The following is a 25,594-nucleotide window of genomic DNA, read 5'->3' as shown; positions in this document are numbered from 1 at the left end:
TATTACCCTTTACTGTTGACACAAATATTCCCTTGCAATCCATTGAAGAAATTCTTCAGAGACAAAATGTGTAACCTGGATTGTAACATCCAGTAGCTAAGGTTTTTTTTGGTAGCAGAGAGGAATTGCACCACTTACGACAGGGAATGCCTTGCTCTTAAGGAAGCCTTTCAGCATTGGAGGCATTATTTCGCACAACACAGAATTATGATTTGGACTGATCACAAGAATTTGGAATATATCCAGGTGATGGAATGCTCCAATCCCTGGCCAACAAGATGGAGTGTATTTTTCACATGATTTGACTATGAGATCAAATATTGTCCTGGAAAAAAACATAGGAAAGCTGACACTTTGTGAAGACAACAATAGGCGGAAGGATCCCCAATTCCACATCCTTCTGCTATATTAATAGCACAAACACCTGCATGTTATGAACCAGAAAGATTTATTCAAGTAGTGAAATCAGGAAAAGAAATGGGCACATATCAGACCATTGAGTTAATTTCAAGGATAATATGGTTGTCTTGCTTCGCCTTTCAGATAATACAGAGTTCCACAAATACTCCCACACGGTGGCTCAAACACTGCGAAGCAGGAAACATAAAACACAACACCACCTAGAAAAGGGGTTTAACTTTACAAAATGCAAAGACTCTTTTTAGAATAAGGCTTGGAGTTTTATTTATGCAGTGCTCTCTAAAGGAAAGGCTTTCCCAGATGTCAAATGAATAACATTCAAATGTATATTGATAGATATACATATTTATATGCAAGCAATAACAACACACTTGGTAAATGCAACAGTTAAATGTATGGATAATAATATGAAATACAAGCAGCAAATAATATGAGCTAAAACTCAAGGAAATAATACTGGATCTCCTGCAAGAGATCAGAAAGATATATGTACACTAAATACATCAAATTATTACTTTGGATGTGAACCTTGACTCACTCACTCACATCACAAAGAAAACACCTCAAATGATCAAAACCACTGGCCATACATCACAATGGCAATAATCAAAACTAAACACTTCACCTGGTGCAAATGCTGCATCTTAGCCCACTCCAGACTAGGGGATTTAACAGCTGGGGATAAGAGCCTCAGCAACTAGGGTTCCGCTGTACCAAAGTAGAAGCGTCCGTCCCCATTCGGATTCCAAAATCCTGGTTTCCAAGTCAACAACCCTCAGCTTTATAATCTCAAAACACACTAGAAGGTACGAGAGTCTTTCCCTTTGCGCCAAGGAAACTTACTGGAACTGGCCAGTTTCCAGGCAACCATTCCACGGCAAGAAGGAGTTCCCACGTATCTCTACATTCTCACATGTCCCAGCCTTTATCTTGACGAAGCTTATGAAAGCCTTCCAGGGTACATTAAACCATCTCTCCCAAAACAAACCTTGAACGTGATTAACCCAAGCAACTTGCAAACACTCTGGGGGCCTGTCTGTGCGCACAGAAAAGCTCAAGCAAGCCATAGTCAGAATTCTGGATGACATGAGGCCATGTCAAAGCCAATAGTAAGAACTTCATAATACTTCCCGATGTACAACACAATGCACATTTGTGCACCACTTCTATAGCATCACATTCTTTTTCTCTCAATGTACAACATAATGCACATTTGAGCACCACTGCGCATAGCATCACATCCTTCATCTCTCAATGTACAACAGTGCACATTTGTGCACCACTGCTTATAACACTGCACTTCGAGACCAAAAAGTACATTCCACACCTGTCTCTCATGCTTTCAAATGCACATCCCACACATTCTGTTCTTGAGAAGGCTGTTCTACTCTGTGAGACCTCCCACTGTGAGACTGCAAGATTACAAGAACGAAACCTTCAAGACAAACATGGCATATGCAGGACATTGTACATTCATGCTAGGGTAAAGTAAAACACCAAAGTCAATTAAAATGATGGTAGTCAAAGGTCATCATGTGGAGTCAGACCATAAGAGTGCCTCTAGCACTAAATTCCACCCCATGACCTTTGACTATCATAACATACATATATAAAAAAACTGAACTTCTTAACCGGAAGCACAAATATAATTGAAGTACACATTAAAACAGTGACAGTATAAACACGTGCTTAACTGAAAGCAAAAATATAAATGAAACACATGGTAAAATAGTGACATTATAAAAGCATGCATATCAGAATACTCAGCATCAAGAATAAATGTATGATGAATACACAAAATGAATGCACAAATAGAATCAAGCATATTAACTCATTAATGCTCCTAATGTCACAAATAGCTAATTCTAGAACTTCTACTATTAAAGCAGCCAAACGTATATATTTTGTTCTTAAAAAATAAAGGCAACATCCTCATCTTTAAACTGAAAAGCATCTTCTGTCATTTTAATTTCACAATATATTTTGTGTGTTCTTTTTTCAAACTGAACAGCATTTCTGTTAACTTTCTAGATTGAAAGAAAATATCCTCTAGTGTGAAAAGTCAACACTCTCTTTCTTTGAAATTTTTAAACATTTTACTTCATGTTCATAACATCAGTTAATGACCGCTGGCTTGGTAAATTCGTCTGGTTTAAGCCAAAGGATTTCAGCAATGGTGCTTGTTTCCGTTGTCTGGTGATCGCTCCAGGGTTGGGGGGGGGGGCCCACTCAGACAAAGGCACTCATACGCAGGACAGGGACATCAGGTGCACCAACATGTGGCGGTATGATCTGGAAAAGAAACAAGCATCACTCTTCTTGCAAAAAATATTTTCCAAAAAGCACATTTACTCCTTTTTCTGTTTTTGGGTCTGGTGGCACAATATTATCATTCCTGTCAGCATGGTTCTCTGCTGGCTCTGGGGAATTATCTGAGAATTCTACCTAAACTATGACCTCTGAATTCTTGGTATTGGAGTGACACTCTCCTTCTCCTTGCTCAGTAAGAAGGGCTGGGGCAGTCCCCTTCCTGACTATTTCTCCACACACTTCTGAATACGTGCACCCTTGATCATTTGGCATGAGCCCAATGCAATTCATCTGCCCTATATGCTCTGGTAATTTTACTTTCTTCAACTGGCCCCTCACCTTCTGTGGGACTGGTCTGCGCTGTGCATACTGACACATAAGAATCACAGTTCTAAGTAAGTCTAGGGGAACATGCATCCCTTTTTAATTCTCTGCCCACCTGTTGGTAGTTTCTTTTTCTCCTGGATGCTCGCACTCAGTCATGCCCACCAAATCAGAATTGTGTGTCACCACCTCTATCTCCAAGATATTAGCCTTTTCATCTGTAAGGGAATTAAAGGTTCTGTCTAGTGAATGTATAGGACAATGAGCATCTACAGGATATACAGTAGCTGCGCTTTGCAATACAATTTGCAACTTCACTGGGGAATCCTGTGTCTCAGGCACCTCAAACACCACTCCTGGACTTTCTATTGGGACTTGCACCAACTATTCATACAAAACTGCAGTTTCTGTCTGTATGTACATTTGATCACATTTGCTCCTTTTGCATTATCTGTTCTGTGTGTCTTGGGGAAACACATCACCAATTGGGGAGAGGAGTTGGCCTGAGGGCTAGGGCGGTCGACCTCCAATCTGGAGAACCGTGTTCAAGTCTCGGCATTGATGCTGAACATCCTGTGATTCTGGGCAAATCACGTAATCTCCCCGTGCCTAACAAAACAAGCATGGAAAATGCAATAGGTCTCGCCCTCGTTTAAGTTAAAGCAATTTTGTTTGTAATTAGGTGGTTTTTTACTTTGCTTTTATTAGTGTTTTTAAAACTTTCATGTACATAACATGCACGCATTTATATAGATATGCTGATGTATATACATACATATATATATATATATGCACACATCTTTACACTGCGCTCTCCAGGCATTTGCTCCAAACACGGACCCAGGTTAGTTGGTTTCTTCAATAGTTTATTGCTGTGCCGCCATAACGTTTCGGCTCCGAGGAGATATATATATATATATATATATATATATATAGAGTAGTAGGGAGAGTAGTAGAGAGAGAGAGGTATTAGAGTAGAGTAGAGAGTGAGTAGTAGGGGAGTGAGTAGTAGAGAGTAGAGTGAGTAGTAGAGAGAGTGAGTTGAGTAGAAGAGAGTGAGTAGTAGAGAGTAGTAGCAGAGTAGTAGTGAGTGAGTAGTAGCAGAGTAGTAGAGTAGCAGAGAGTAGAGTAGTAGTAGAGAGTGAGTAGTAGAGGGAGTAGTAGAGAGTGAGCAGTAGAGAGAGGAGTAGAGAGTAGTAGAGAGTGAGGAGTTGAGAGTGAGTAGTAGAGAGTAAGTAGTAGAGTGAGTAGTAGAGAGAGCGTAGTAGAGTGAGTAGTAGAGTGAGTATTAGAGAGTGAGTAGTAGAGAGTAGTAGAGTGAGTAGTACAGAGGGTAGTAGAGAGTGAGTAGTAGAGAGTAATAGAGAGAGTAGTAGAGTGAGTAGTAGAGTGAGTAGTGAAGTAGTAGAGAGTGAGTAGTAGAGTGAGTTGTATAGAGTAGAGTAGAGAGTAGTAGAGAGTGAGTAGTAGAGTGAGTAGTAGTGAGTGAGTAGTAGAGTGAGTAGTAGAGAGTGAGTAGTAGAGTGAGTAGTAGTCAGTAGTAGAGTGAGTAGTAGAGTGAGTAGTAGAGAGTGAGTAGTAGAGAGTGAGTAGTAGAGAGTGAGTAGTAGTAGAGAGTGAGTAGTAGTAGAGAGTGAGTAGTAAAGAGTGAGTAGTAGAGTGTGTAGTAGAGAGTGAGTAGTAAAGTGAATAGTAGAGTGAATAGTAGTAGAGAGTGAGTAGTAGAGAGTAAGTAGTAGAGTAGTAGAGAGAGCGTAGTAGAGTGAGTAGTAGAGTGAGTATTAGAGAGTGAGTAGTAGAGAGTAGTAGAGTGAGTAGTACAGAGGGTAGTAGAGAGTGAGTAGTAGAGAGTAATAGAGAGAGTAGTAGAGTGAGTAGTAGAGTGAGTAGTGAAGTAGTAGAGAGTGAGTAGTAGAGTGAGTTGTATAGAGTAGAGTAGAGAGTAGTAGAGAGTGAGTAGTAGAGTGAGTAGTAGTGAGTGAGTAGTAGAGTGAGTAGTAGAGAGTGAGTAGTAGAGTGAGTAGTAGTCAGTAGTAGAGTGAGTAGTAGAGTGAGTAGTAGAGAGTGAGTAGTAGAGAGTGAGTAGTAGTAGAGAGTGAGTAGTAGTAGAGAGTGAGTAGTAGTAGAGAGTGAGTAGTAAAGAGTGAGTAGTAGAGTGTGTAGTAGAGAGTGAGTAGTAAAGTGAATAGTAGAGTGAATAGTAGTAGAGAGTGAGTAGTAGAGAGTGAGTAGTAGAGAATGAGGAGTAGTGAGTGAGTAGTAGAGTGCGTGTAGTAGTGAGTGCGTGTAGTAGTGAGTGCGTGTATTAGTGAGTGAGTAGTAGAGAGTAGTAGAAAGCAGTAGAGAGTGAGTAGTAGAGAGTAGTAGAGAGTGAGTAGTAGAGAGTGAGTAGTAGAGAGTGTAGTAGAGAGTGTAGTAGAGAGTGTAGTAGAGTGAGTAGTAGAGTGAGTAGTAGAGTAGTAGAGAGTGAGAAGTAGAGAATGAGTAGTAGAGAGTGAGTAGTAGTAGAGAGTAGTAGACAGTAAGTAGTAGAGTGAGTAGTAGAGTGAGTAGTAGAGAGTGAGTAGTAGAGAGTGAGTAGTAGATTTAGAGAGTAGTAGAGTAGTAGTAGAGTAGTAGAGAGTGAGTAGTAGTAGAGAGTGAGTAGTAGAGAATGAGTAGTAGAGAGTGAGTAGTAGAGAGTGAGTAGCAGAGTAGTAGAGAGTTAGTAGAGTGAGTAGTAGGGAGTGAGTAGTAGAGAGTGAGCAGTAGAGAGTAGTGGAGTGAGTAGTAGAGTAGTAGGGAGTGATTAGCAGAGAGTGAGGAGTAGAGTGTAGTAGAGAGTGTGGTAGAGAGTGTAGTAGAGAGAGTAGTAGAGAGAGAGTAGTAGAGTGAGTAGTAGAGTGAGTAGTAGAGTGAGTAGTAGAGTAGTAGAGAGTGAGTAGTAGAATGAGTAGTAGAGTGAGTAGTAGATTTAGAGAGTAGTAGACAGTGAGGAGTAGTAGACAGTGAGTAGTAGTAGAGAGTGAGAAGTAGAGTGAGTAGTAGAGAGTGAGTAGTAGAGTAGTAGAGAGTAGTGGAGAGTGAATAGTAGAGTAGTAGGGAGTGATTAGTAGATCGTGAGGAGTAGAGGGTAGGAGAGAGTGAGGAGTAGAGAGTAGTAGAGAGTGAGTAGTAGAGAGTGAGTAGTAGAGGAGTAGAGCGGGAGGAGAAGAGAGTGAGTAGTAGAGTACACATATACGAAAGACATACCACACCACTTACATTACACTCCAAGCATAAACACCACACAGGTACATAAACCACCGATAAAAGACAAAATCCTCACGCGCACAATAAACACACAAAAACACATATACCAAAGACATGCCACACCACTTACATTATACGCCAAGCATAAACTCCACACAGGTACATAAACCACCGATAAAGACCAAAACCACCCACACCCAACAAACACCCACACACATACCACGCCCACAGACAGACACACAGCTCATGCACAGATACTACCATACATACACACAACAGACATGCCCGCAGCCATTACACCAACTACTCGACATACGATTATCCGATAATAAAGGCCTTTGCAGTTTGACATTCCTGTGCAGTGGAAGGCGTACTGTTTCTTATGCTATTGGATGAAACTGCTTAAATTATAGTACGCAGTCCCTCAAGGGCAGATTAAAAACCAGAGTAAGGCGCTGGGAGAAAAAAAACGGTAGACTGGAATCAGACCAGAAAACTGGTTGACGTAGAACCAGGGCTCTGAGTGGAACTAAACAATCGGGATGTCCCTTAAAAGGGCTGTAGCCGATGTAATTATGGGCGTGGCTTAAAACAAACTAAAAAAACTGCTTAGCATAGTGTGCTGCCCGACTGGTATTTTGCTGCCTCTGTCATTGCATCCAGATATATAATACAACAAGTATCCTTAGACCTACAAATAGCCAGAACTATGAGCTTTGTCAACGGTTGTTAGTTGTATGAGTTAAATAAGCAACAACTATGGCTTTGTTGTATAGAATATTGAAAATGGTTCCGTTCTGAAATGATTTAACTGTGAAACAACTATAACGAGTCTCTTTGAAATTACATCAAAGACATAGGCGTGGCACTGCTGCAAAGTTAAAAGGTTTTTTTCACCCTGAGGGTGAATGCAAAAAGGGAGAGCCCGATTGAGACCAGTCTCAGCACCTGCTTGCACCGGCAGGACCCGGCCCACTTAAAGCCCTGCATAGAACAACATTGTGGAAAATACAAGCAAATAAATAACGACTCCCGTCCATCCACTGACCCGAATGTTTTTTCTACCTTTATTCATTTGAAGGTACTCTGTCCTCCGATTTACCCAAGGTGGGTCAACACAAAAGCCCTGTCTGCTTGGACTTCTCAACCCACCCTCATTGGACTAAATTCCACCCTCCAAACAAGCAAAATGTCCGATTTTCTATTAGCCATCTGCATTCGGTGCTTTAAATTGAAATGCCGAAGCGTGAATGTGTCCTTATGTAACGCAACTGGTGCTATGTAAAGCGCTCTGATACCCGATACCTTCGGGTCAAGTTGGCGCTATATAAAACTCCATAAAAAAAAAAATCGCATTAGAGAAAAATCACACTATGCCTTATTGTCATCTGCCCAGTGTCTGTGAGCCTGCAAAAGTACAAAAGCATCTATCTGCCCTGTGTCTGTCACAGCACAAAAACACATACACAATTGTGTCTGCATTAGGTCTGTCAGAGCACAACTCAAAATCAACAGTGTCTGTCCTGTATCTATCAGAGCACAAAAACTCACACACAACTGTGTCTGCCCTGTGTCTGTCACAGTGCAAGCAAAACATTCTCCAGCATGTGAAAATGTTTCAGTCCAAAAGTCTAAAAGTACACTCTTCTATTTGTTTTTCGCAGATACTCAAAGTGGCACACTGCCCCTGAACTGTCACATGTAGTTCAATCTCCCTTTTCTGCATTGGCCACACGTTTAAAACACATTGCATAATCTCTTTTGCAGATTCAAAAGCACATTGCTGCTCCTCTTCAAGTCTAAACTCGAGTTGAGTTTAAAAATCACATTTTCTGTCATTTCTTTTTCAAAATAGCGTCTCTCCATGTAAAGCAAGGTTTGCCATTCACTGACATGATTGATTTATAACTGCAACCAACGATTGCTAGTTCTAACAGGCTGGTTTGTTTATCTTCCTGCACGTTTACATTTTCTCGGTTCAACGTTACTTCGGAAGCTTCAAATTCAACCAAAATAACATTCATTTCTGGCTGAGGAACGTCCTCAAACAAATTAATTAAAACCTCCTATGAGCACTGTAAATTTACCTGCAGCTTCTCTGCATCCACATTTTTCACGAATGAATCACTCTAGCTATCTAAACAGCCTGGCAAAATAAAAGGCTGTGGTGCTTTGTACATTTTCAACCCTCTTTTCAAAGATTTATTTTCAAACTCAGCGTCAGCTAACTCTTTTTTCAGCTCATTACGTTCTTTTTCCAACTGTCCATATTTTTCCTACATTCTGAGCAATGCATTCAAAATGACACCACTATTTCTGTCTGAAATACCAAGTTGCTTACCATCTTTTTAAAGAAAAATCTTGTACACATTTAATTATCTGTTTTGCCCCTCATATTTTAAACATGCATTAGAGGCAATCTCCCACTCAAATAACTCAGTTGGCATCTGGGAATCTGCATCTGAAAACATGGCCATTTTACAGAGCATCTTTCCCTTTTAAAAGTGCACTTTTCGTAAATCCTACAAATGATGCCAAATGTCTTGCTTCGCCTTTCAGATAATACAGAGTTCCACAAATACTCCCACACGGTGGCTCAAACACAGCGAAGCAGGAGACATAAAACACAACAACACCTAGAAAAGGGGTTTCACTTTACAAAATGCAAAGACTCTCTTTTTAAAATAAGGCTTAGGGTTTTATTTATGCAATGCTCTCTAACAGAAAGGCTTTCCCAGATGTCAAATGAATAACATTCAAATGTACGTAGAGATATATATATATACAAGCAATAATAACACACTTGGTAAATGACACAGTTAAATGCATGGATAATAATATGAAATACAAGCAGCAAAGATTATGAGATAAAACTCAGAGAAATAATCCTGAACGTCCTGCAAAAAATCAGAAAGATATATGTACACTATATACATCAAATGATTACTTTGGATGTGCACCTTGACTCACTCACACATCACAAAGAAAACACCTCAAATGATCAAAGCCACTGGCTACACATCACAATGGCATTAATGAAAACTCAACATTTCACCTGGTGCAAACACTGCATCTTAGCCCACTCCAGGCCGATGGATTTAACAGCCGGGGATAAGAGCCTCAGCAACAAGGGTTCCGCTGTACCGAAGTAGCCGCGTCCGACCATTCGGATTCCAAAATCCCGGTTTCTAAGTCAACAACCCTCAGTTTTATAATCTCAAAACACACTAGAAGGTTCAAGAGTCTTTCCCTCTGCACAAAGGAAACTCTGTTTCCAGACAAGCATACCATGGCAAGAAGGAGTTCCCACGTTCCCTCTACATTCTCACATGTCCCATGCCTTTATCTTGACAAAGCTTACGAAAGCCTTCCAAGGTACATTAAACAATCTCTCACAAAACAAACCTTGAAAGTGATTAACCCAAGCAACTTGCAAACACTCTAGGGGCCTGTCTGTGCCCTTAGAAAAGCTCAAGCAAGGCAGAGTCAGAATTCAGGATGACATGAGGCCATGGCAAAGCCAATAGTAAGAACTTCATAATACTTCCCGATGTACAACACAATGCACATTTGTGCACCACTGCCTATAGCATCACATACTTCATCTCTCACTGTACAACATAATGCACATTTGAGCACTGCTGCTCATAGCATCTCATGCTTCATCTCTCAATGTACAACACAGTGCACATTTGTGCACCACTGCTTATAACACTGTACTTCGAGACCAAAAAGTACATTCCACACCTCTCTCTCTCCCATACTTTCAAATGCACATCCCGCACGTTCTGTTCTTGGCAAGGCTGTTCTACTCTGTGACAGCTCCCACTGTAAGAATGCAAGATTACAAGAACGAAACCTTCAAGAGAAACAAGTCCTATGCAGGACGTCGTACATTCATTCTAGGGTAAAGTAAAACACCAAAGTCAATTAAAATGATGGTAGTCAAAGGTCATCACGTGGTGTCAGACCATAAGAGTGCCTCTAGCACCACAATGGTGGCCACAATTACAGGGCAGTGTAAAGTAATTCCAGTCAAACTGCAAAATATGTGCTTTTGTAAGTGTCACAAGAAAAGCCCCTGTGGGTTTATACAACCACCAGAAACTATGGGATTAAACAATGATGAACTTTATAATAAAACTCCCATACTCCCAAAAGGTATAACACGACATTAGTCACCGTAATCATGCGCCGGAAGATAGGTCACTTCATTCTGCTGAAGGCACTTCCTACAGCCCAAGAACAGGCATTTAGATTTTGTAGAATAATCTTCAGATTGCGTGGAATATCCAAAATAATCATCACAGTCTTAAACCCTCAATTCACATCAAGATTTGTGAATGCCTTACCAAAACAAGTTAGAGCAATTAATTTCAAATCCACCAATTATCATTCATAAACAGATTGACAAATGGTGTAACTTAACCAAATTGGTAAACAACATCTATGATGTTTTCTGATGAATGGCTCGCAAGACTGGGTACCATTGACTGGTATTGCAGAGATGCCTATAATAATGTCATCCCTAATTCCACTGGTTTTCCACTTTTTTCTGCACATAAAATTCATTCTCATGTGTGGCCTCCAGAATCACAGCAAGCGGAAGTACTGTCAGCAAGTAAGTGGACCACAGACTTAAAGGGTTCATATAAAGATGCTTCAATCACTGAATGAATAGTTTCCTAGCTATTGTAACGGAAAGCTTCAATTCTATTAAGGACTCGGAGGTGAGGATTATGCCTTCTTTCTTCACTTTATTTTCACAGCAGCCATCACATTTAAAACAATACAAATTACATTTCCCATGAATCCTTGGGAAAAATGTAGTACAAGAAACAACATCCAATCAGGAAACAGTCCTGAACATCCAATAAGGAGGCCCCACAAACCTAACATAGTCCTTCTTCACTGCCTCTTCACCCTCTTTCGTCGTGCGAGGTCAGCCGTTGGATCACCATCATGAATCCTGTTTAGTTGCATTACATCCTACAAAGGCAAGGAACACTGTCACCACCTAGGCATTTAACCACTAAAGTCTGTGGGAGAAATTACAGCGAAAGCAGGTATTGTGCAATCTAGTCAAATGCGTCCAACTAGATCATTTTAAACTCAAAATGTATTACTTACTCAAATACGGGTAAGGCGATCTCCTGAGGAAATCCTTGTGGTGGAATAATCCTTGCCTCCGAGTCCTTAATAGAATTGAAACTTTCCGTTACGATAGCTAGTAAACTTTTCATTCTTTGTCAGAACTGGAGGTGAGGAGGTGAGCCATGTTAAGCACCGGCTTAAAGTAAAACCTCTTAAAGGTAGAGTCCTTAGACCAATCTGCCACCTTGAGGATATCCTCCAAACGGGCACCCAAGCCAAATGCTTTAGAGGCCATAGCGCCTCATGCCAAGTGTGCTACAAAAATCCGAAGGTCAATACCAGGTTGTTGCATTACCTACCTATTTCACCTAGCTATGGTGGGGGAAGAAACAGACTTAAAGGGCTTACGTAAGGCAATAAGGAGTATGGATCTCTTCAGTCATTTCCTCATATGCCTTTAAGCACCGGTGAAAAACACACAGCTTAGGAGAGTCCGGGAATTCTTGATTAGTAATGACTCTTGTATGGCACTTCCTTCTTCTGTGGAGAGTGAAAGTTACTCCAGTTGGGGAGAATACCCTGCCTGTGATATCTAATGCCCTCACGTCAGAGACGTGGCGGCAAGAGATGTGGCAGAGCAGCTTAGCCAGCTTTGCCGACTATTCCTTTTTGGGCAAAAAATGATTCGGTTGCCAGGAAAGGAACAGATTGATAACTTGGCAAACGTCCCAAAGGGCCGAGTAGCAGGTCTCCAGAGGTAGGGAAAACCTGATACCTCGTAACAGTCTGCATACCAGTGGGTGTTCCCCCACCGCCGCCTTATCGATCGGGACGTGCCCGGCTGAAATTGCTGACCGGAAAGTATTAATTGATCTATAGGCCAAACCGTTATAACCTAAGTGAGCTAGAAATCCATGTCCAGGGGATGAAGGTCCCTTTGCATACACCAACGGGACCATCTGCCCCATGCAGATTTGTAGCTCGAGAGTGCTGTCCGTCCAAGCCTTGGACATGAAGGTTTCAGCCTTCTGCGAAAGGCCTGGGATCTCCCATCATCTCCGGTAATCCGCCACGCCATGGGCCACAACGAGTTCCCCTGAATCAGTGAACGGGGAACTTGGTCGGGATTCAAGAGGAGAGTCGGAAACCCGGAGAGCAGGATTGGAGAATCCCAAGAAAGTTACAGAAGAACCGCAAACCAAACTTGCGATCTCCAAAGGGGATTGATCAGAACCACTTCCACCCGTTGTCTCCTGACCTGCGCTGTCAAATTGCGATCATTGTAAAGGGGGGGAAAAGCATACCCCTTCTCTTGATTCCAGTCCTGCAGGAAGGCATCTTTGGCCACCGCTAGTGGGTCCGGCCTCCAGCTGAAGAAGCAGGGAAGCTGGTAGTCCAGTCTCGAGGCAAAATGGTCGACCGAGAAAGGACCCCAATGGTCGCTCAATGTTGCAAAAACCTCTGGGTTTAGCTTCCAAAGGCTGGAATCCCTGAAGATGGGGGACTGGAAGTCCGCCACCTGGTTCTCCCGGCCCGGCAAGTACTCCGCCGTGACCGAAACCTGATGGTCAAGGCAGTTCTGCCAAAAGCCGGGCGCAAGGTCCAAGAGGGCTTTTGACAGTGTGTCCCCTAAGTGGTTGATATAGTGGACCGCCAAAATGTTGCCCATTTTCAGAAGGACACATGACTGGATAGAATCTCTCGTCCAACAACGGACTGCGAACGAGCCTGCTAGAAGTTCTAAGCAGTTGATATGTAACCATCGTTTGTCTTGAGACCACAAACCTCCTGTAGAAACAGCGCTGCATCTGGCCCCCCCAGCCTACCCTGCTGGCGTCGGATTCTATAACCAAGTCTGGGGCCGATCCGATGATTGCTCGGCCATTCCATGTGGTCTAACCACTATTGGATTTCTTCTCGAGCCTCCTCGGAAAGCGGCACCTTGTGAGAGTAGGGGCAACCTCTGCATTGGTGAGCAGCCGTCCGACGCTGCAGAGCCCTAGAGTAGAGGTCCCAGAAAGATGGCCTGGATCGATGCAGAGAGAAGTCCCCCTTCTCATATTAGATGGTCAGAGTATGCCTTAACTCGTGCCGAATCTTTGCTACCTTTCTGGAGGAAAGGCTTAGAGTAGATGAGGTGGAGCCTATCATGAATCCTAGAAAGGTCACATTCTGAGAAGGAGATAGGAGTGACTTCTGCTCGTTGACCACAAAACCTAGGCTCTAAAGCAGATCCACCACCAGTCGGAGGTGGGATAGCAGTTGACGAGGGCATGGGTCCATTAGGAGCAAATCGTCTAAGTATACAACCATTCGTATACCCTGAGCCCTGAGTTATTCCACCACCGGCTTGAGAACCTTGGTGAAGCACCATGGGGCCGAGGATAGGTCGAAGTGGAGGACAGCAAACTCGTACGTCTGATGCCTATAAATGAACTGGAGGAACTGGCCGTGAGGTGGGAAAATCGGAATGACCAGGTAGAAGTTTTTGAGATATCATCCAATCCAAGGGTCATAGGACATCCCTGAGGAGATTAATCCCCTCCATTTTTAAATGGTGGTAAACCACCCACTCAAACTCGCTGAGGTTTATCACGGTCTTTGGCTCCAGTCGGTCTTGTCAACCAGAAAAATATTGCTGATGAACCCTCAGGGGTGGGGAAAGGAGAGGGAAATAGCGCTCTTGGTGAGGAGGGATGCGAGCTCTTCGTCCACTAGGGCGGCATCCTGTTGTGAGAACTGGATGGGGCGGGGTCTGGCTCGTTGGGAGGGTTCCCCGAAATACTCTCTGGGGAATCCCCAAATTGTCTGTAGGACCCACACGTCCCCCGTGATGGAAGTCCAAACCTGGGAAACCTTTGCCAGCTGCCCTACTACCTTTCAGTGGAAGGGGGGGGGGGGGGGGGGGCTATGTTTGCAAATGCCTAGGCAAACTGGCGGTAGAGGTATTGACTTAATAAGGGAAGTGTGGGTGACATAATAAATGGATTCTTACGAGGAGGCAACTTTTACTGGTGGGCTGGGTGGTAGCCCAAAATTCTAATAATGCGAGAGCTTTGCAACTTTAGAGTGGGTCTAAGCCCTGGGACACTTAACTTTGGTGCAAAGTCTACAAAGAGCCGGCGTGGGTTGGTGTCCCTACAGGCCTCTGGGGCCTAAACAATACAGACCCTACAGAGCGTATGAAAAAAATGGTGCCAATACAGACTCTGCAGCCAGAGTGAATAGAGTGTGATCGGCCTGAACACAGAGAAAAAGATCGATCCGTTACCGACCCCACCAGGGTGTCTCCCTCAGGCCAGCAGTTCAGGCAAACACGGTGCGCCAAGTGAAACTCCTCGTAGTAAAAGCGAAGAACGCTCTTGTGGCCCTGAGCTGCTAAACAAATGATAAACGCTGGATAAAATTGGAATCAAATCAATTTAATAAATACACACAATTCAATAGTTACCATCAAAACGGGTGTAAATGCACAATTAAAGCCAGGAAAGGTATGAGGTACTTATCTCGGCTACGCAGCAGCGAAGTAAGAGGGTGAAGGGCCAGTGAAGGAGGACTATGTTAGGCTTGTGGGGCCTCCGGATTGGATGTTCAAGACTGTTCCTGATAGGATGTTATTTCTTATACTCCATTTTTCCCAGGGTTCCATGGGAAATGTGGTTTGTATTGTTTTAGATATGGTGGCGTGTCCAAGATGGCACCGGGGCATGTCCAAGATGGCGCCTGTGCGGTAGCAGGACCGCGGAGCTCCGCCGCACCGGCTTTCCTTTCATCGTTTCCCGGGGGGTACCTGCCCCCATTTTGCACCACAGAGGGCCGATAGTCGGTGGGCCTGAGCCTTGTACCTGGCGGCCATGGCGGTGGAGGCTGGAGCCGCCGCCAAGCTGCAATTCACACCCACGCTGCCGCCGAGTGCAGACAAGATGGCGGCTGCGTGAATCCCAAGGCCGAGAGGATCAGTGAGCGGAGCGGCTCTCAGGAAGATATCTTTCTTCCGCTTTGGATCGGCTGGGGCGCGAGACGGCGGCTGACATAGGAGACGGGAGGTTGGTGCAATAGACTCCTGTGCCCGACGTCCCAGCGGTGGGGGCTGAGTCCGCCGCGATGTACAGCACGCGCCTGTGCAACCCCCGTAGTGCTGGCAAATGGCAGTCGTTTGAGCCTCGATTTCCTGGAGTGCAGGGAGCGATGGTCTCAGCAGATCGGAAAGGGCCCAGCACGTTGCTAGCGGTGGAGGTGAGCCAGTCTCCAGGTTTGGAGCCGGTGGACATTGCCAGAGTGCATCGGACTGGGCGTGGAGGGCTCTGGGCGCCAGGGATTACACGGTGACGGCGGCAGTGTCTGCGAATGTCAGGAAAGGTGAGACTCCATACCGGTGGCTGGTGAGCAGTCTTCCCCTCCGAGGGTGCCCTGAGTATAGTGAGTGACGCTATTGAGTGGGCAGAGGTGCCTGGGATATCTGGATCGGCTCCCCCTCCCCCCCCCCCCCCAGGCCCGGCTGCAGCGAGCTGAGTGATCTGGACCAGATTCAATACGTGAGGATTCCCGTTTGTGGCGGCCAGGCCACCCTGGACGGTTGCTGCGCCTGTATCCCAGATCGCAGTGGATCACAACGAGCGGCCAGGTGTGGGCCCCCTGGAGCGCTAGGACCTGGTTACGTGTAGCGACGTTCAGCTCCCGGGCCTCCCTGGTAAGAGCGTAAAGCCAAGAGGGACTTCACTCTTTTGTCTGGAAGCTTGCCGGCCGACGTCTTCTATGCGGCCCTCCCCTGTATCGAGATCGCCTCGAGTGGGGTGTCGGTGGTGCCCCCCCGACCCGCCATGGCCACGGCACGGTTAAAGAAGGACAATGCCTCCATCCAGGACGTCTTGAGTAAAGGCTCTACCAAGAAACTGGGGACCACAGCGCCCATCCTTGAAGCAAGCGGATCTGGCTCGCCACTGCGTCCAGAGGCAGATAACGAGGCACGATCACAGGGGGTTTTATGGAAGCACCCATCGGCACACTGCGGAATGATATCGCGGCCCTCAGAACGGACATGGCCACTTAAGTTAAAGACCTACGGCATGACCTGGGGGAGCTAGAACAGAGGGTGGACTCTGTAGAATGCACTGCCGACTCCAGAGACGAAGAGATGGAGGAGTGCCGCAGGGAGAATCTGGAACTCCAGGATCGCAACGCGGACCTCAACTTGCATCTGAGTACTTAGAAAACAGATCCCGCCTGTCTAAAATTCGCATTAAGAAGGCGCCTCTGTGGGCGGATGCAGGTCGCCTGGAGGACTATGTTCTGCGCCTCTTCAGACACATTGTGCCGAATTTGGAGGGGAAAGACTTTCTTCTGGATTGGACACAGAGCGGGGTGTCCCTCTAACTCTCCAGGTGCCCCACAGGACATTTCGACGTGTCGCCATAATTACACCCAGAAGGAGCTTATTATGGCGGCAGTGCGGGACCAGCTCCATGTTTTTTTTTTAAGGCCACAAGGTCCACTTGTACCAGGACTTATCAATCATTACTCTCCAGAGGCGAAGGAATATGCGACCTGTCACAGCGTTCCTGAGGGGCAAAGGAGTGAGATACAGATGGGGCCACCCATTCCGGTTAATATTCGCTTGGCATGGGAAGACACGAGTGACCGGCGCATCCGCGGAGGCGGTGGACATTTTGGGTCTAACTCTGGATCAAGATTCTTCCCCACCACGCACTAGCTCACAAGCATCTACGGCAGATGTCCGGAGACTACGCCGCACCAGAAATTCTCCATTGTCGCAGCTCTCGAAGCCCACAAAAACTGAAAGCATCAAGGAACACTCCGAGCTGCTGCGGCAACTTTTTGACCACTAGCGGCATCCCACTCAATGCTTCGTCTCCAGAGGGGGTAATGGGTGGCCACCCTCCGGGGACATTTTTGTGCTTTCTACTTGCCCAGTAGCGGCGGGGACGGAGATTTCCCATTCGTTGTTTCTCTCCCACGGACAATCAGTGATATGTACCCTCTCTACACATTCTCAAGTTGTGCACCTCCTGGTGCTTTTGTTCATTTTTTTTCAATCTCTGTTGTTATGTTTCTTTCATGTTTCTGTGCTCTCCTCTTCTTCGGGCAGACTCACTGTGTATTTCAGTTGGGGGTTGGGAGCTATACAGGGGTAGCTGGGAATCTGTGCAGGGGCTCTGTTCTAAGGTACCATCGTAAAGATACTTAGTCTGAATGTACGGGGTCGCAATTCACTGGCTAAAAGGGTAGCAATTCTCAACCAACTTAGGGCGGCACGAGGTGATCTTTGGCTCCTACAAGAGACGCACCTATTGAAACAGGACTCCCACAGAATCCAATCGCAGTGGTTCGATCGCCAGTATTGGTCTCCGGGACAGGAAAAAAGGCAGGAGTAGCGATCCTGGTGGCTACACACTTTCAAGGGAGGGTTGAAGGAGTGCAAGCTGAACTCCCGTGGCGGCTGCTTTCTTTGAGGGTGTCTCTGGCTCACCACACATTCACTATTGCTTCCCTCTATGCTCCCAATGAAAAGCAGGAACTCTTGATTTGCCAAGCACTTGGTGAGGTACTGGCGTCTCCAGATCCTAACCTGATAGTAGGGGGCGACTTCAATTTGGTCCTGGATGCAGCTATAGATAGGTCCCCTTCTCGTTCAGGGCCCCCTGGGATGTTGTCTCCACAGGGGGTGTGCTGGGTTAAGGAAGCTGGGTTTACTGATATATGGCTTACACAGCACCCCCAATCGAGGTCTTATTTCTTCTTTTCCGCAGCCCACCAATCTCATGCTCCAATAGATTATTTTCTGGTTTCGGTTCCTTTGCGCCCAAGAGGAGTCGACGCCACGATAGACTTGGCAGCCATCTCTGCCCATGCCCCGATTCGGTTAAATATTCACCTCCCAGCTGCACACCAGACTAGAAAAACGTGGCGCCTCAATGCTAAACAGCTCACTTATGATGCTGCGGCAAAAGAGGTAGATAAGGCGATAGTTGACTATATTTCTCTCAATGACACGCCGAACACGGCGATCACAACACTTAAAGCAGTCATTAGTGGGATATACATTGCGATAGCGGTAAGGCTTAACAGGGACAGGGCCTCCAAGCAAGCGGCGCTCTAAGCCAGTGTGAAAGAGATGGAGGAAGAGCACAGCCGAGTAACCACCCATAAAAAAATTGACGGCAGTTAAATGCAGCGTGGAAAAAGCTTACTGGACTAGATATGGATGCGGCTGGGTATGCCTTGCTACGAACGCAACAGAAGTACTATGCAGGGGGCAATAAGGTAGGGAAATTATTGGCGCATAGACTGCGGGCACAGGCGCACTCTAGACGTGTACAGGCGGACATAGATAGCAATGGATGCCATTTTACGAGGGATAAAGATGTATCGTCAGAGTTTGGCAGCTTTTATGCACAATTTTATGCACCCGGGGACATCCACACAGACGCTTGCACCTCATACATTGCACCGGCTCGGGTCACAAAATTACTGTCCTTTTATGCTGACCAATTGGAAAAGGACATTTCGGAGAGGGAGGTGCTAGATGCGATAGGTCGCTTGCAGCTAGAGAAAGCGCCGGGGCAGGACGGGTTTATAGCGGCCTTTTATAAGCAGTACGCATCCCTTCTGGCTCCCATTTTAACTCGCCTCTATAACTTCTTTAGCGAATCGGGGGAACTTTCAGAATCGATGCGCTTGGCAGTAATCATAGAGCCTGATCAATCCAGCTTCATACCGGGTCGTACCTGTAGTGACAATACTAATCGGCTCTTTCATCTATTGGATAAAACTCAAGAGTTCTCGGGTTCCAACGTTGTTCCTGTCCGAAGTTCCCAAAAAGGCCTTCGACCGTGTTCATTGGCCCTTCTTCCATGGGGTGCTGAGAGCGGTGAGCTTTGGACCAAGGTTCCAGCGTTGGGTCGGGGCGGGCTATGCGGACCACAAAGCACGGGTGCGGGTCATTAATACACAATCTTCGATCTTCCCGGTTGTTAGAGAGACTCGCTAGGGTTGCCCCCTTTCACCCCTGGCAGAATGCATCCACCGTCTCCGGCAGATAGAGGGCATATGGATGGGGGGGGCCAATCCCACAAAATAGCTCTGTACGCAGACGATGTCCTACTGATTATCATTAACCCATGTGGCTCCCTCCCTCCCCTCCTGGAGGAACTGGCGCGGTCTGGGGAGGCTTCCGATTTCAAGGTAAACAAGGCCAAGACACAAGCCCTGAAGAGTACTATACCACGAGCGGAGCAAGCTCACTTAGAAGCCGCATTCCCCTTCCAATGGTCATGGCAGGGTATCCAGTACCTGGGCATCCAAATACTGCCCACAATAGACAGCTCGATCACCCATAACTATGAGACTCTGTTGCACACCGTCCGATCCCTTATTCAATCGTGGCGGGGGGCCCACTCTCTTGGGTGGGCCACATCGCGGCAGTGAAAATGACCCCTTTACCGAAAATTCTCTACCTGATTTAAGTTATGCTGTTACCGCCTCCTTCCGCTATCTTGCAGAAATTGCAGGATGCACTGGAGACCTTCATATAGGCGGGTAAGCTGGCTGGAATGGCGAAAGAGCGCACGTACCTGCCGCTGGCCAAGGGGGGGCTGGGAATACCTAACCTGAAGAAATATTATCAAGCCGCTCAGCTCCGCTATATAGTCGAATGGCAGCATCTAATGACCGAGAAACACTGGTGCTTCCTGGACAAGACGGTAGCCGGCATCCATATCTGGAAGATGCCGTGGCTACAGCGTAAATACCTCCCACCTGGGGTATATATCTCACCGGTGGTTAGGGCAACTGTTGGGGTCTGGGACAGAGTGTGTCCCGTCTACCAACTTTCCACGCTTATCTCACCGCTTATGCCGATCATAGGTAATCCAGACTTACCTCCGGTAATGTCGGAGAAATCTTTTGCGCCCTGGCAGGAAGCACAGTGTAAGTGACTGGGAGAGCTGTTTGATAAGTAAAGCCTGTTGGCTTTTGAGGCACTCCAAAGGGACTTTGGACTCCTGAACTCCGAGCATTGGCATTACTTAGCGGTCCGGCACTGGGTGTGTGTAAGAAAGTGGCTCTGTATATACTGCACCAAAGTAAGGTTCAGTGTGCACAGAGTCCACAGTCCCCAGAGGTTTGGCAGAGGCTAAAGTTAGATATAACCTTACTCTCTAAAGTGGTAGCTTGGTCGAGCAGTAAGGCAGTATCAGAGGACAGTGTAAAGCATTTGTTGCACACACTCAGTCAGCAAATGGTCTCACACACTCAATAACTGAACTCTAGGCCAATGGTTTATATATAAAAAATATATGCTTGTTTTATTTTAGAACCAACAATTGGTATCAAAATATACTTTCTCAGAATGAGATGCTTTAAATAAATACTTTCAATAGGCAATAGAGTTTTGAATGCAATAGTTACAGTTGTTGCAACAGGCAACACAATTCAAACACAATTATAACTAGGCTGTCCGGAAGTCGGTTAAAACCGACTGTGCCCGAGAGTACCCTACCGAATGAAAATCAGCTGACCTGGTTTAAACCGAGTGTCACTGATTTTCATTGTTGCACCACTTGGTCACTTGATGGAGCCAAAGCGTTACAGAGAAGGAAGCAGTTCGGAAGGCCCGGCATCCCATGTTTCCAAACCCCCATTGGCCTGCCTGTGGTGGCCTGGGAAGTAGGTGTCAGGGGAAAACACTGCTTCTAGGTAGGCCCAGCACATGGGGAGCCCAGGTGTGAATGGCCCAAGGGCCAGAACACCACCAGGCCCCCTGCCTGGCTCACGTGGGGGGAGAGAAGCTGTTGTGGTCTGCCATCTGTATTACTGCGGCTTCACCCGAGTACTTCACAGGTCTTTCAAAAGACCATCAGCGGGACCAGCAGCAAGGTAAGTGTGTACATTTTTGTTATTGTTTTTGTATTTCATTGTGCTACCTTGCGATTAATCATGGACAGTGGCGGTCCTTGCAGGGCGAAAGTTGCATACTTTCACATAAAAGCCTAACTCACGTGCAGTATTGTGGCCGTCGTGTGTATATGCAAGTTTTTTTTCTGAAAGAATTCCTGAAGTTCGTAAACAAAAATGTCGGCCCTCCACAGCCTTTTCATCAGCGTGCTTACGTTCACCATTTAGTCATGCTAAGAATATAGAGAACTCACTTGGAACAGGCCTGTCACCGCGCCTGCTGGGAGTCAGGGGTTTTCTTCACACCTCTTCCTTGCACGGGATGTCAAGCACAGGTCAGATTTCACTGTAGGACTGATGGGGCACAAGCCTGTGCGCTGCCTAGTATAAATAGAAGTGACAGAGTGGCAGTGAGTCCTTGACTTGTGTAACTGTATTTGCTCTGCGTGTCAGAGAATGCGAAAGGTTTTTCATGCAAGAGGTGTTTTGTGTTTGCTTGGGCCACCCCACCCTCACTGTGCGTGTGGCCTTAAACTAACGCGGTCCCGTCTGTTGGTTTGACGACGTGCTATTTTCTCATCTACAACTGCATGTATGTGGTTGAAAAGTAAGGCTACTGGTATTATGAGGCAGTAGAGGGTCACATTATGTGGCATTGTTGACTACATTAACCTGCAAAAAAATGCCACTTATGCAGCTTAATGTGCCACATTTTGTGATAGTATTGATTCACTATTTTCGTTATTTTGACCCACGTTAATACTGTCTGGGTAAAGGTTTCGCATTGTTTGTACAAGTTTAACACCCTAATACAGCCATAAGCAACAGAAAATGGGCCAGCCAACCTTCACACAAATGTCCTTCCACCTCTCGGTATCACGTGTTGCTGCGTTTTTACAACTTTTTTTTCTGTTAGAGCTAGAAACAGTTTTTTTTGTTGTTGCTAAATCTGCAGATTGAGCTGAAGATGATAGATTTTGTGGCAAATGGGACAAATCCACAATTGTGCAGAAAACGCTAAAGCCGTAAAAATTGCATGAATCCAGTGACCTTATTTGCAAGGCCTGCATTGTCACAGTATTTCTCAAAATCCAATCAGATTTCCTCGAGGGAGCACTCTGGAATATTTAATGCTGGTGATGCAGGCAAACGGAGATTGTTTTTCTTTTCACTGAACTAGGTGTGGCTTTGATCCAGATCTCGGGGGACTGAATTGCACGTGCAAGTGAAGAGCATGTTTGTGACAAACTGGTATCCAGTTCCCTAGTTTTGACCGAAAAAAGTGACTTTGAGATCATTATTAGTTAGCTAAATTAACAGCAAATGTTGTGTAAATAACTGTGCGAACTATAATTCAGGTTTTAAACCGTATAACCCAGTTTCTAACACCTGAAAATGGATTTTAAATGAGAAAGCGCTACAACAGATGCATTGCAAAGATATGATATCAAGGTTTTTTGTCACAGTTTTAATGAATAGTTGTGACAATCCAGTCAGCTTTCTCAAACTTATCATTTGTTAGTCCATCTGTCTGAAAAGTATGGGAGTAGACCAGCTTTCTCATTTAAGAGAGTGTTTGTAATGTGTATAATAATCATAGAAAAAGTAATGATAAATTAAACAATAATATTAGGGATAGTAATAACGACCTAATGGTAGTTATAATAGATAAGGATGACTTCTCCTCCTCAGTCGAGGCTCCTCGTGGGAGTGCTGCGTGGCGGTGGGGGGGGTGGGGGGGTAGCACACTCCAGCATAAGGCCGAACAGAGTTCAGTTAATAAATATATAAATAAAACGAATTTCATTGCGCACGCTGCATTGCATCGATGCATTGCAGCTCACGCAATGAAATTTATTTTATTTATTAATTTATTAACTGAACTCTGTTCGGCCTTATGCCGGAGTATACTACCCCCCACCCTGCCCCTCCCCTGCAGCACTCCCACGAGGAGCCGCGACTGCTTCTTCTACTACTACTACTCATAATAATAATAACCGACTAACACATCCACCACTCAAATTACTTTCATATTTCACTATACTAATTCAACACTAATCCTTTAATGGGTTCTGGAGTAGCATGCTACTCGCCAAAAAAGCGCTTCAACACCCCATCGGGGGTAACAAGCACTATATAAATGCAAACCTTTTTACCCCTTCTATTCCTCTGCTATCTTTCTCAATCAAAATAACTTACATAATATCCACCACTCAAATTACTTTCACATTTCGCTATACTAATTCAACACTAATCCTTTATGGGTTCCGGAGTGCTACTCGTTGAAAAAGCGCTTCGACGCCTCGTCAGTCTGAAATGTAGAGCAGTATACAATTTCTGAAGAAAATGGAAAAAGCAACAATAAAAGCAAATCGTTCCATAAACACCGGTAAAACACTGTTTCAGTTGTTTTTTATGTCGCGAAAATGAGTACCCACTGAAAAGCACTGTTTTGTTGAGGTATTGAAATCACTGGAAAACACTGAAAAAACACCACCAGGATGTGCCAAAAATAGAAACTGAAAACAGGAAAGCCTAATTATAACATTGAGCTCAATGGGAATTTCTAAGTAAATGCAATTAATTACTTTTAGGATTACTTTTCTAAACACAGGACTGGATCCTAGATTCAGTCCTGGGACATTTCCTGGAAACAGGTAAGTAAATAAGTGTTGGTTACAGATATGATTTTTATGGAATATTATTGTATTTCAAAAGTTTACACTTTTTTCCCATAGAATCACTAATGTTATCCTACGGGAGGAAATTAACTTAGCAGGTACGTAGGGTTATCGTTACTTTTTCTTACTCCATGCTGGATCCTGGATTCAGCACTGGTGCATCTCCTCTAAACAGTTGAAAGAAATCGTTTTTGTTACACAGACGATTTTTAAGGAATATTTGTAAGTTTCAAAAATCGACACTTAGAAGAATTTCTGACAAAAACCAGGCAATGTTATCCAATGGAGGAAAATCAAGTTATCGGTAAGTACGGTTGCAATTACTTTTCAGGGTCAGTGCTGGGCACCAAGACCCAGCACTGGGATCTCTCCTGATAACAGGTGAGTAATTTCATTTTCGTTGATCGGCTGATTTTTAGTGAATATTTTAAAGTTTCAAAACTCGACACAGAAGAATTTCCAAGTGAAACCAGTCAATGTTACCCTATGGAGGAAAAGTGAGGAATCGGCTTTTGGGTAAGTACTCGACTGGCAGAGTTAAAGTTCTGGGCATAGACTCAGGGGTCTCCCAGGGTCAGGTAGGTACAGTTCTTACACCCTCAGCGGCAGAGGGGCAGCCGGGAGCAGAGAGAGCAAGGCCCAATGTTAGCCTATGGCAGGCATGGGGACTTTGGTTGGTGGCTGCTAGCAGGCAGGCCACATGGCTGTGGGAGCTGGGCTCCTGGTCACTTGCTCAGGGCAAGTGGGGAAGAAAAATAGGACAGAGGTTGCACTCCCAGGGGCACTCAGGCAGCTGAGTGCAGAGTGCTTTTGAGCTGTCGGGCGCTTCATGGATTTCAATGGAGAACAAAGGCTGCAAGCTCGGGCACGAAGATTCTTCAGGTGCGACCACCACTTCGAGAGTTAAGTTGGGAAGCTGTAGGTTAGGTAGGCACCCAGGAGCTGGGCACAGGGGGCCGCAGGGCGCCGGGTGCAGGGGTGTCTTTTCGCATCGGGAAATCTTACCCTCAGCTGGTCGCGGATGAAGGGGTCCCTGGTTCTGAGGCTGCAGGCATCGTCAAGAGCGTCAAGGTGGGTCCTTGGGTGCTGGATTCGAGGTCACAGTCGCCAAGGGGGCATCCTCGTGGTCTTTGTCCACTCCGGCACAGGCCAGGCTTGGCGGGTGCAGAGTGTGCAGGAGTCATGGTTCCTGGTTGGCACCAGTGGCTTGTTACTTGCTTTGAGCAGAACCTCTGCTCGTGGGAGTCTCAGTCTTTTAGAGTCACAAGGCAGTCAGGTCCTCCGGGGTTTTCGAGTTTGCTGACCACTGGAGACGCCGGGGTTTACCAGGAGCAGGTTCGAGGGTCGACAGGCCTGTAGGGCTGGGGCCAAGTCAGTTGGTGTCGTCCTCTTGTTAGCAGCTGCACGGCATGTCTTCTTTCTTCTTGATCTTCTTGCTTGGTTCGGAATCGGGATCTGAGGAAGGAAGGTTCAGGTTGCTCCTAAATACTAAATTTAGGGGTGTTACAGGTAGGTAAAGGGCAGGGACCAATGGGTCCCTTACCTGGGGTGGGTACACCCCCTATCCTGCCACTCTCCAGTAGGAGGGGGGCAGGAGCCTAGTCCCGATTGGGCAGGGCTCC

The 25,594-nt window shown here is 45.6% G+C and overlaps 1 protein-coding gene across 7 annotated transcripts in view; it reads right to left on the bottom strand.

Moving 5' to 3' along the window:
• Nucleotides 1-505: 505 nt before the first annotated feature.
• Nucleotides 506-25,594, bottom strand: part of LOC146857231 (uncharacterized) — a 479,140-nt gene continuing 454,051 nt past the window's right edge. For 4 of the 7 annotated variants that reach the window (XM_085647720.1, XM_085647723.1, XM_085647725.1 and 1 more), the window contains 2 exons: nt 11,178-11,274; nt 507-2,712 (listed from right to left, as the gene is read on the bottom strand). In XM_085647720.1, coding sequence (XP_085503846.1) covers nt 11,194-11,274 — 81 coding nt within the window. In that variant the 3' untranslated portion in view covers nt 507-2,712; nt 11,178-11,193. Of the gene's footprint in view, nt 2,713-3,169; nt 3,273-11,177; nt 11,275-21,545; nt 21,673-25,594 lie in introns of those variants that run through there. The other 3 variants (XR_014979879.1, XM_085647721.1, XM_085647722.1) reach the window with 3 other exon arrangements.

This window comes from Triturus cristatus, chromosome 3_2 (assembly GCF_964204655.1).
Source record: "Triturus cristatus chromosome 3_2, aTriCri1.1, whole genome shotgun sequence".
NCBI lineage: Eukaryota > Metazoa > Chordata > Amphibia > Caudata > Salamandridae > Triturus > Triturus cristatus.
The sequence above is the reverse complement of the archived record's forward strand: the minus strand, read 5'-3'. Positions and strand labels throughout refer to the sequence as shown.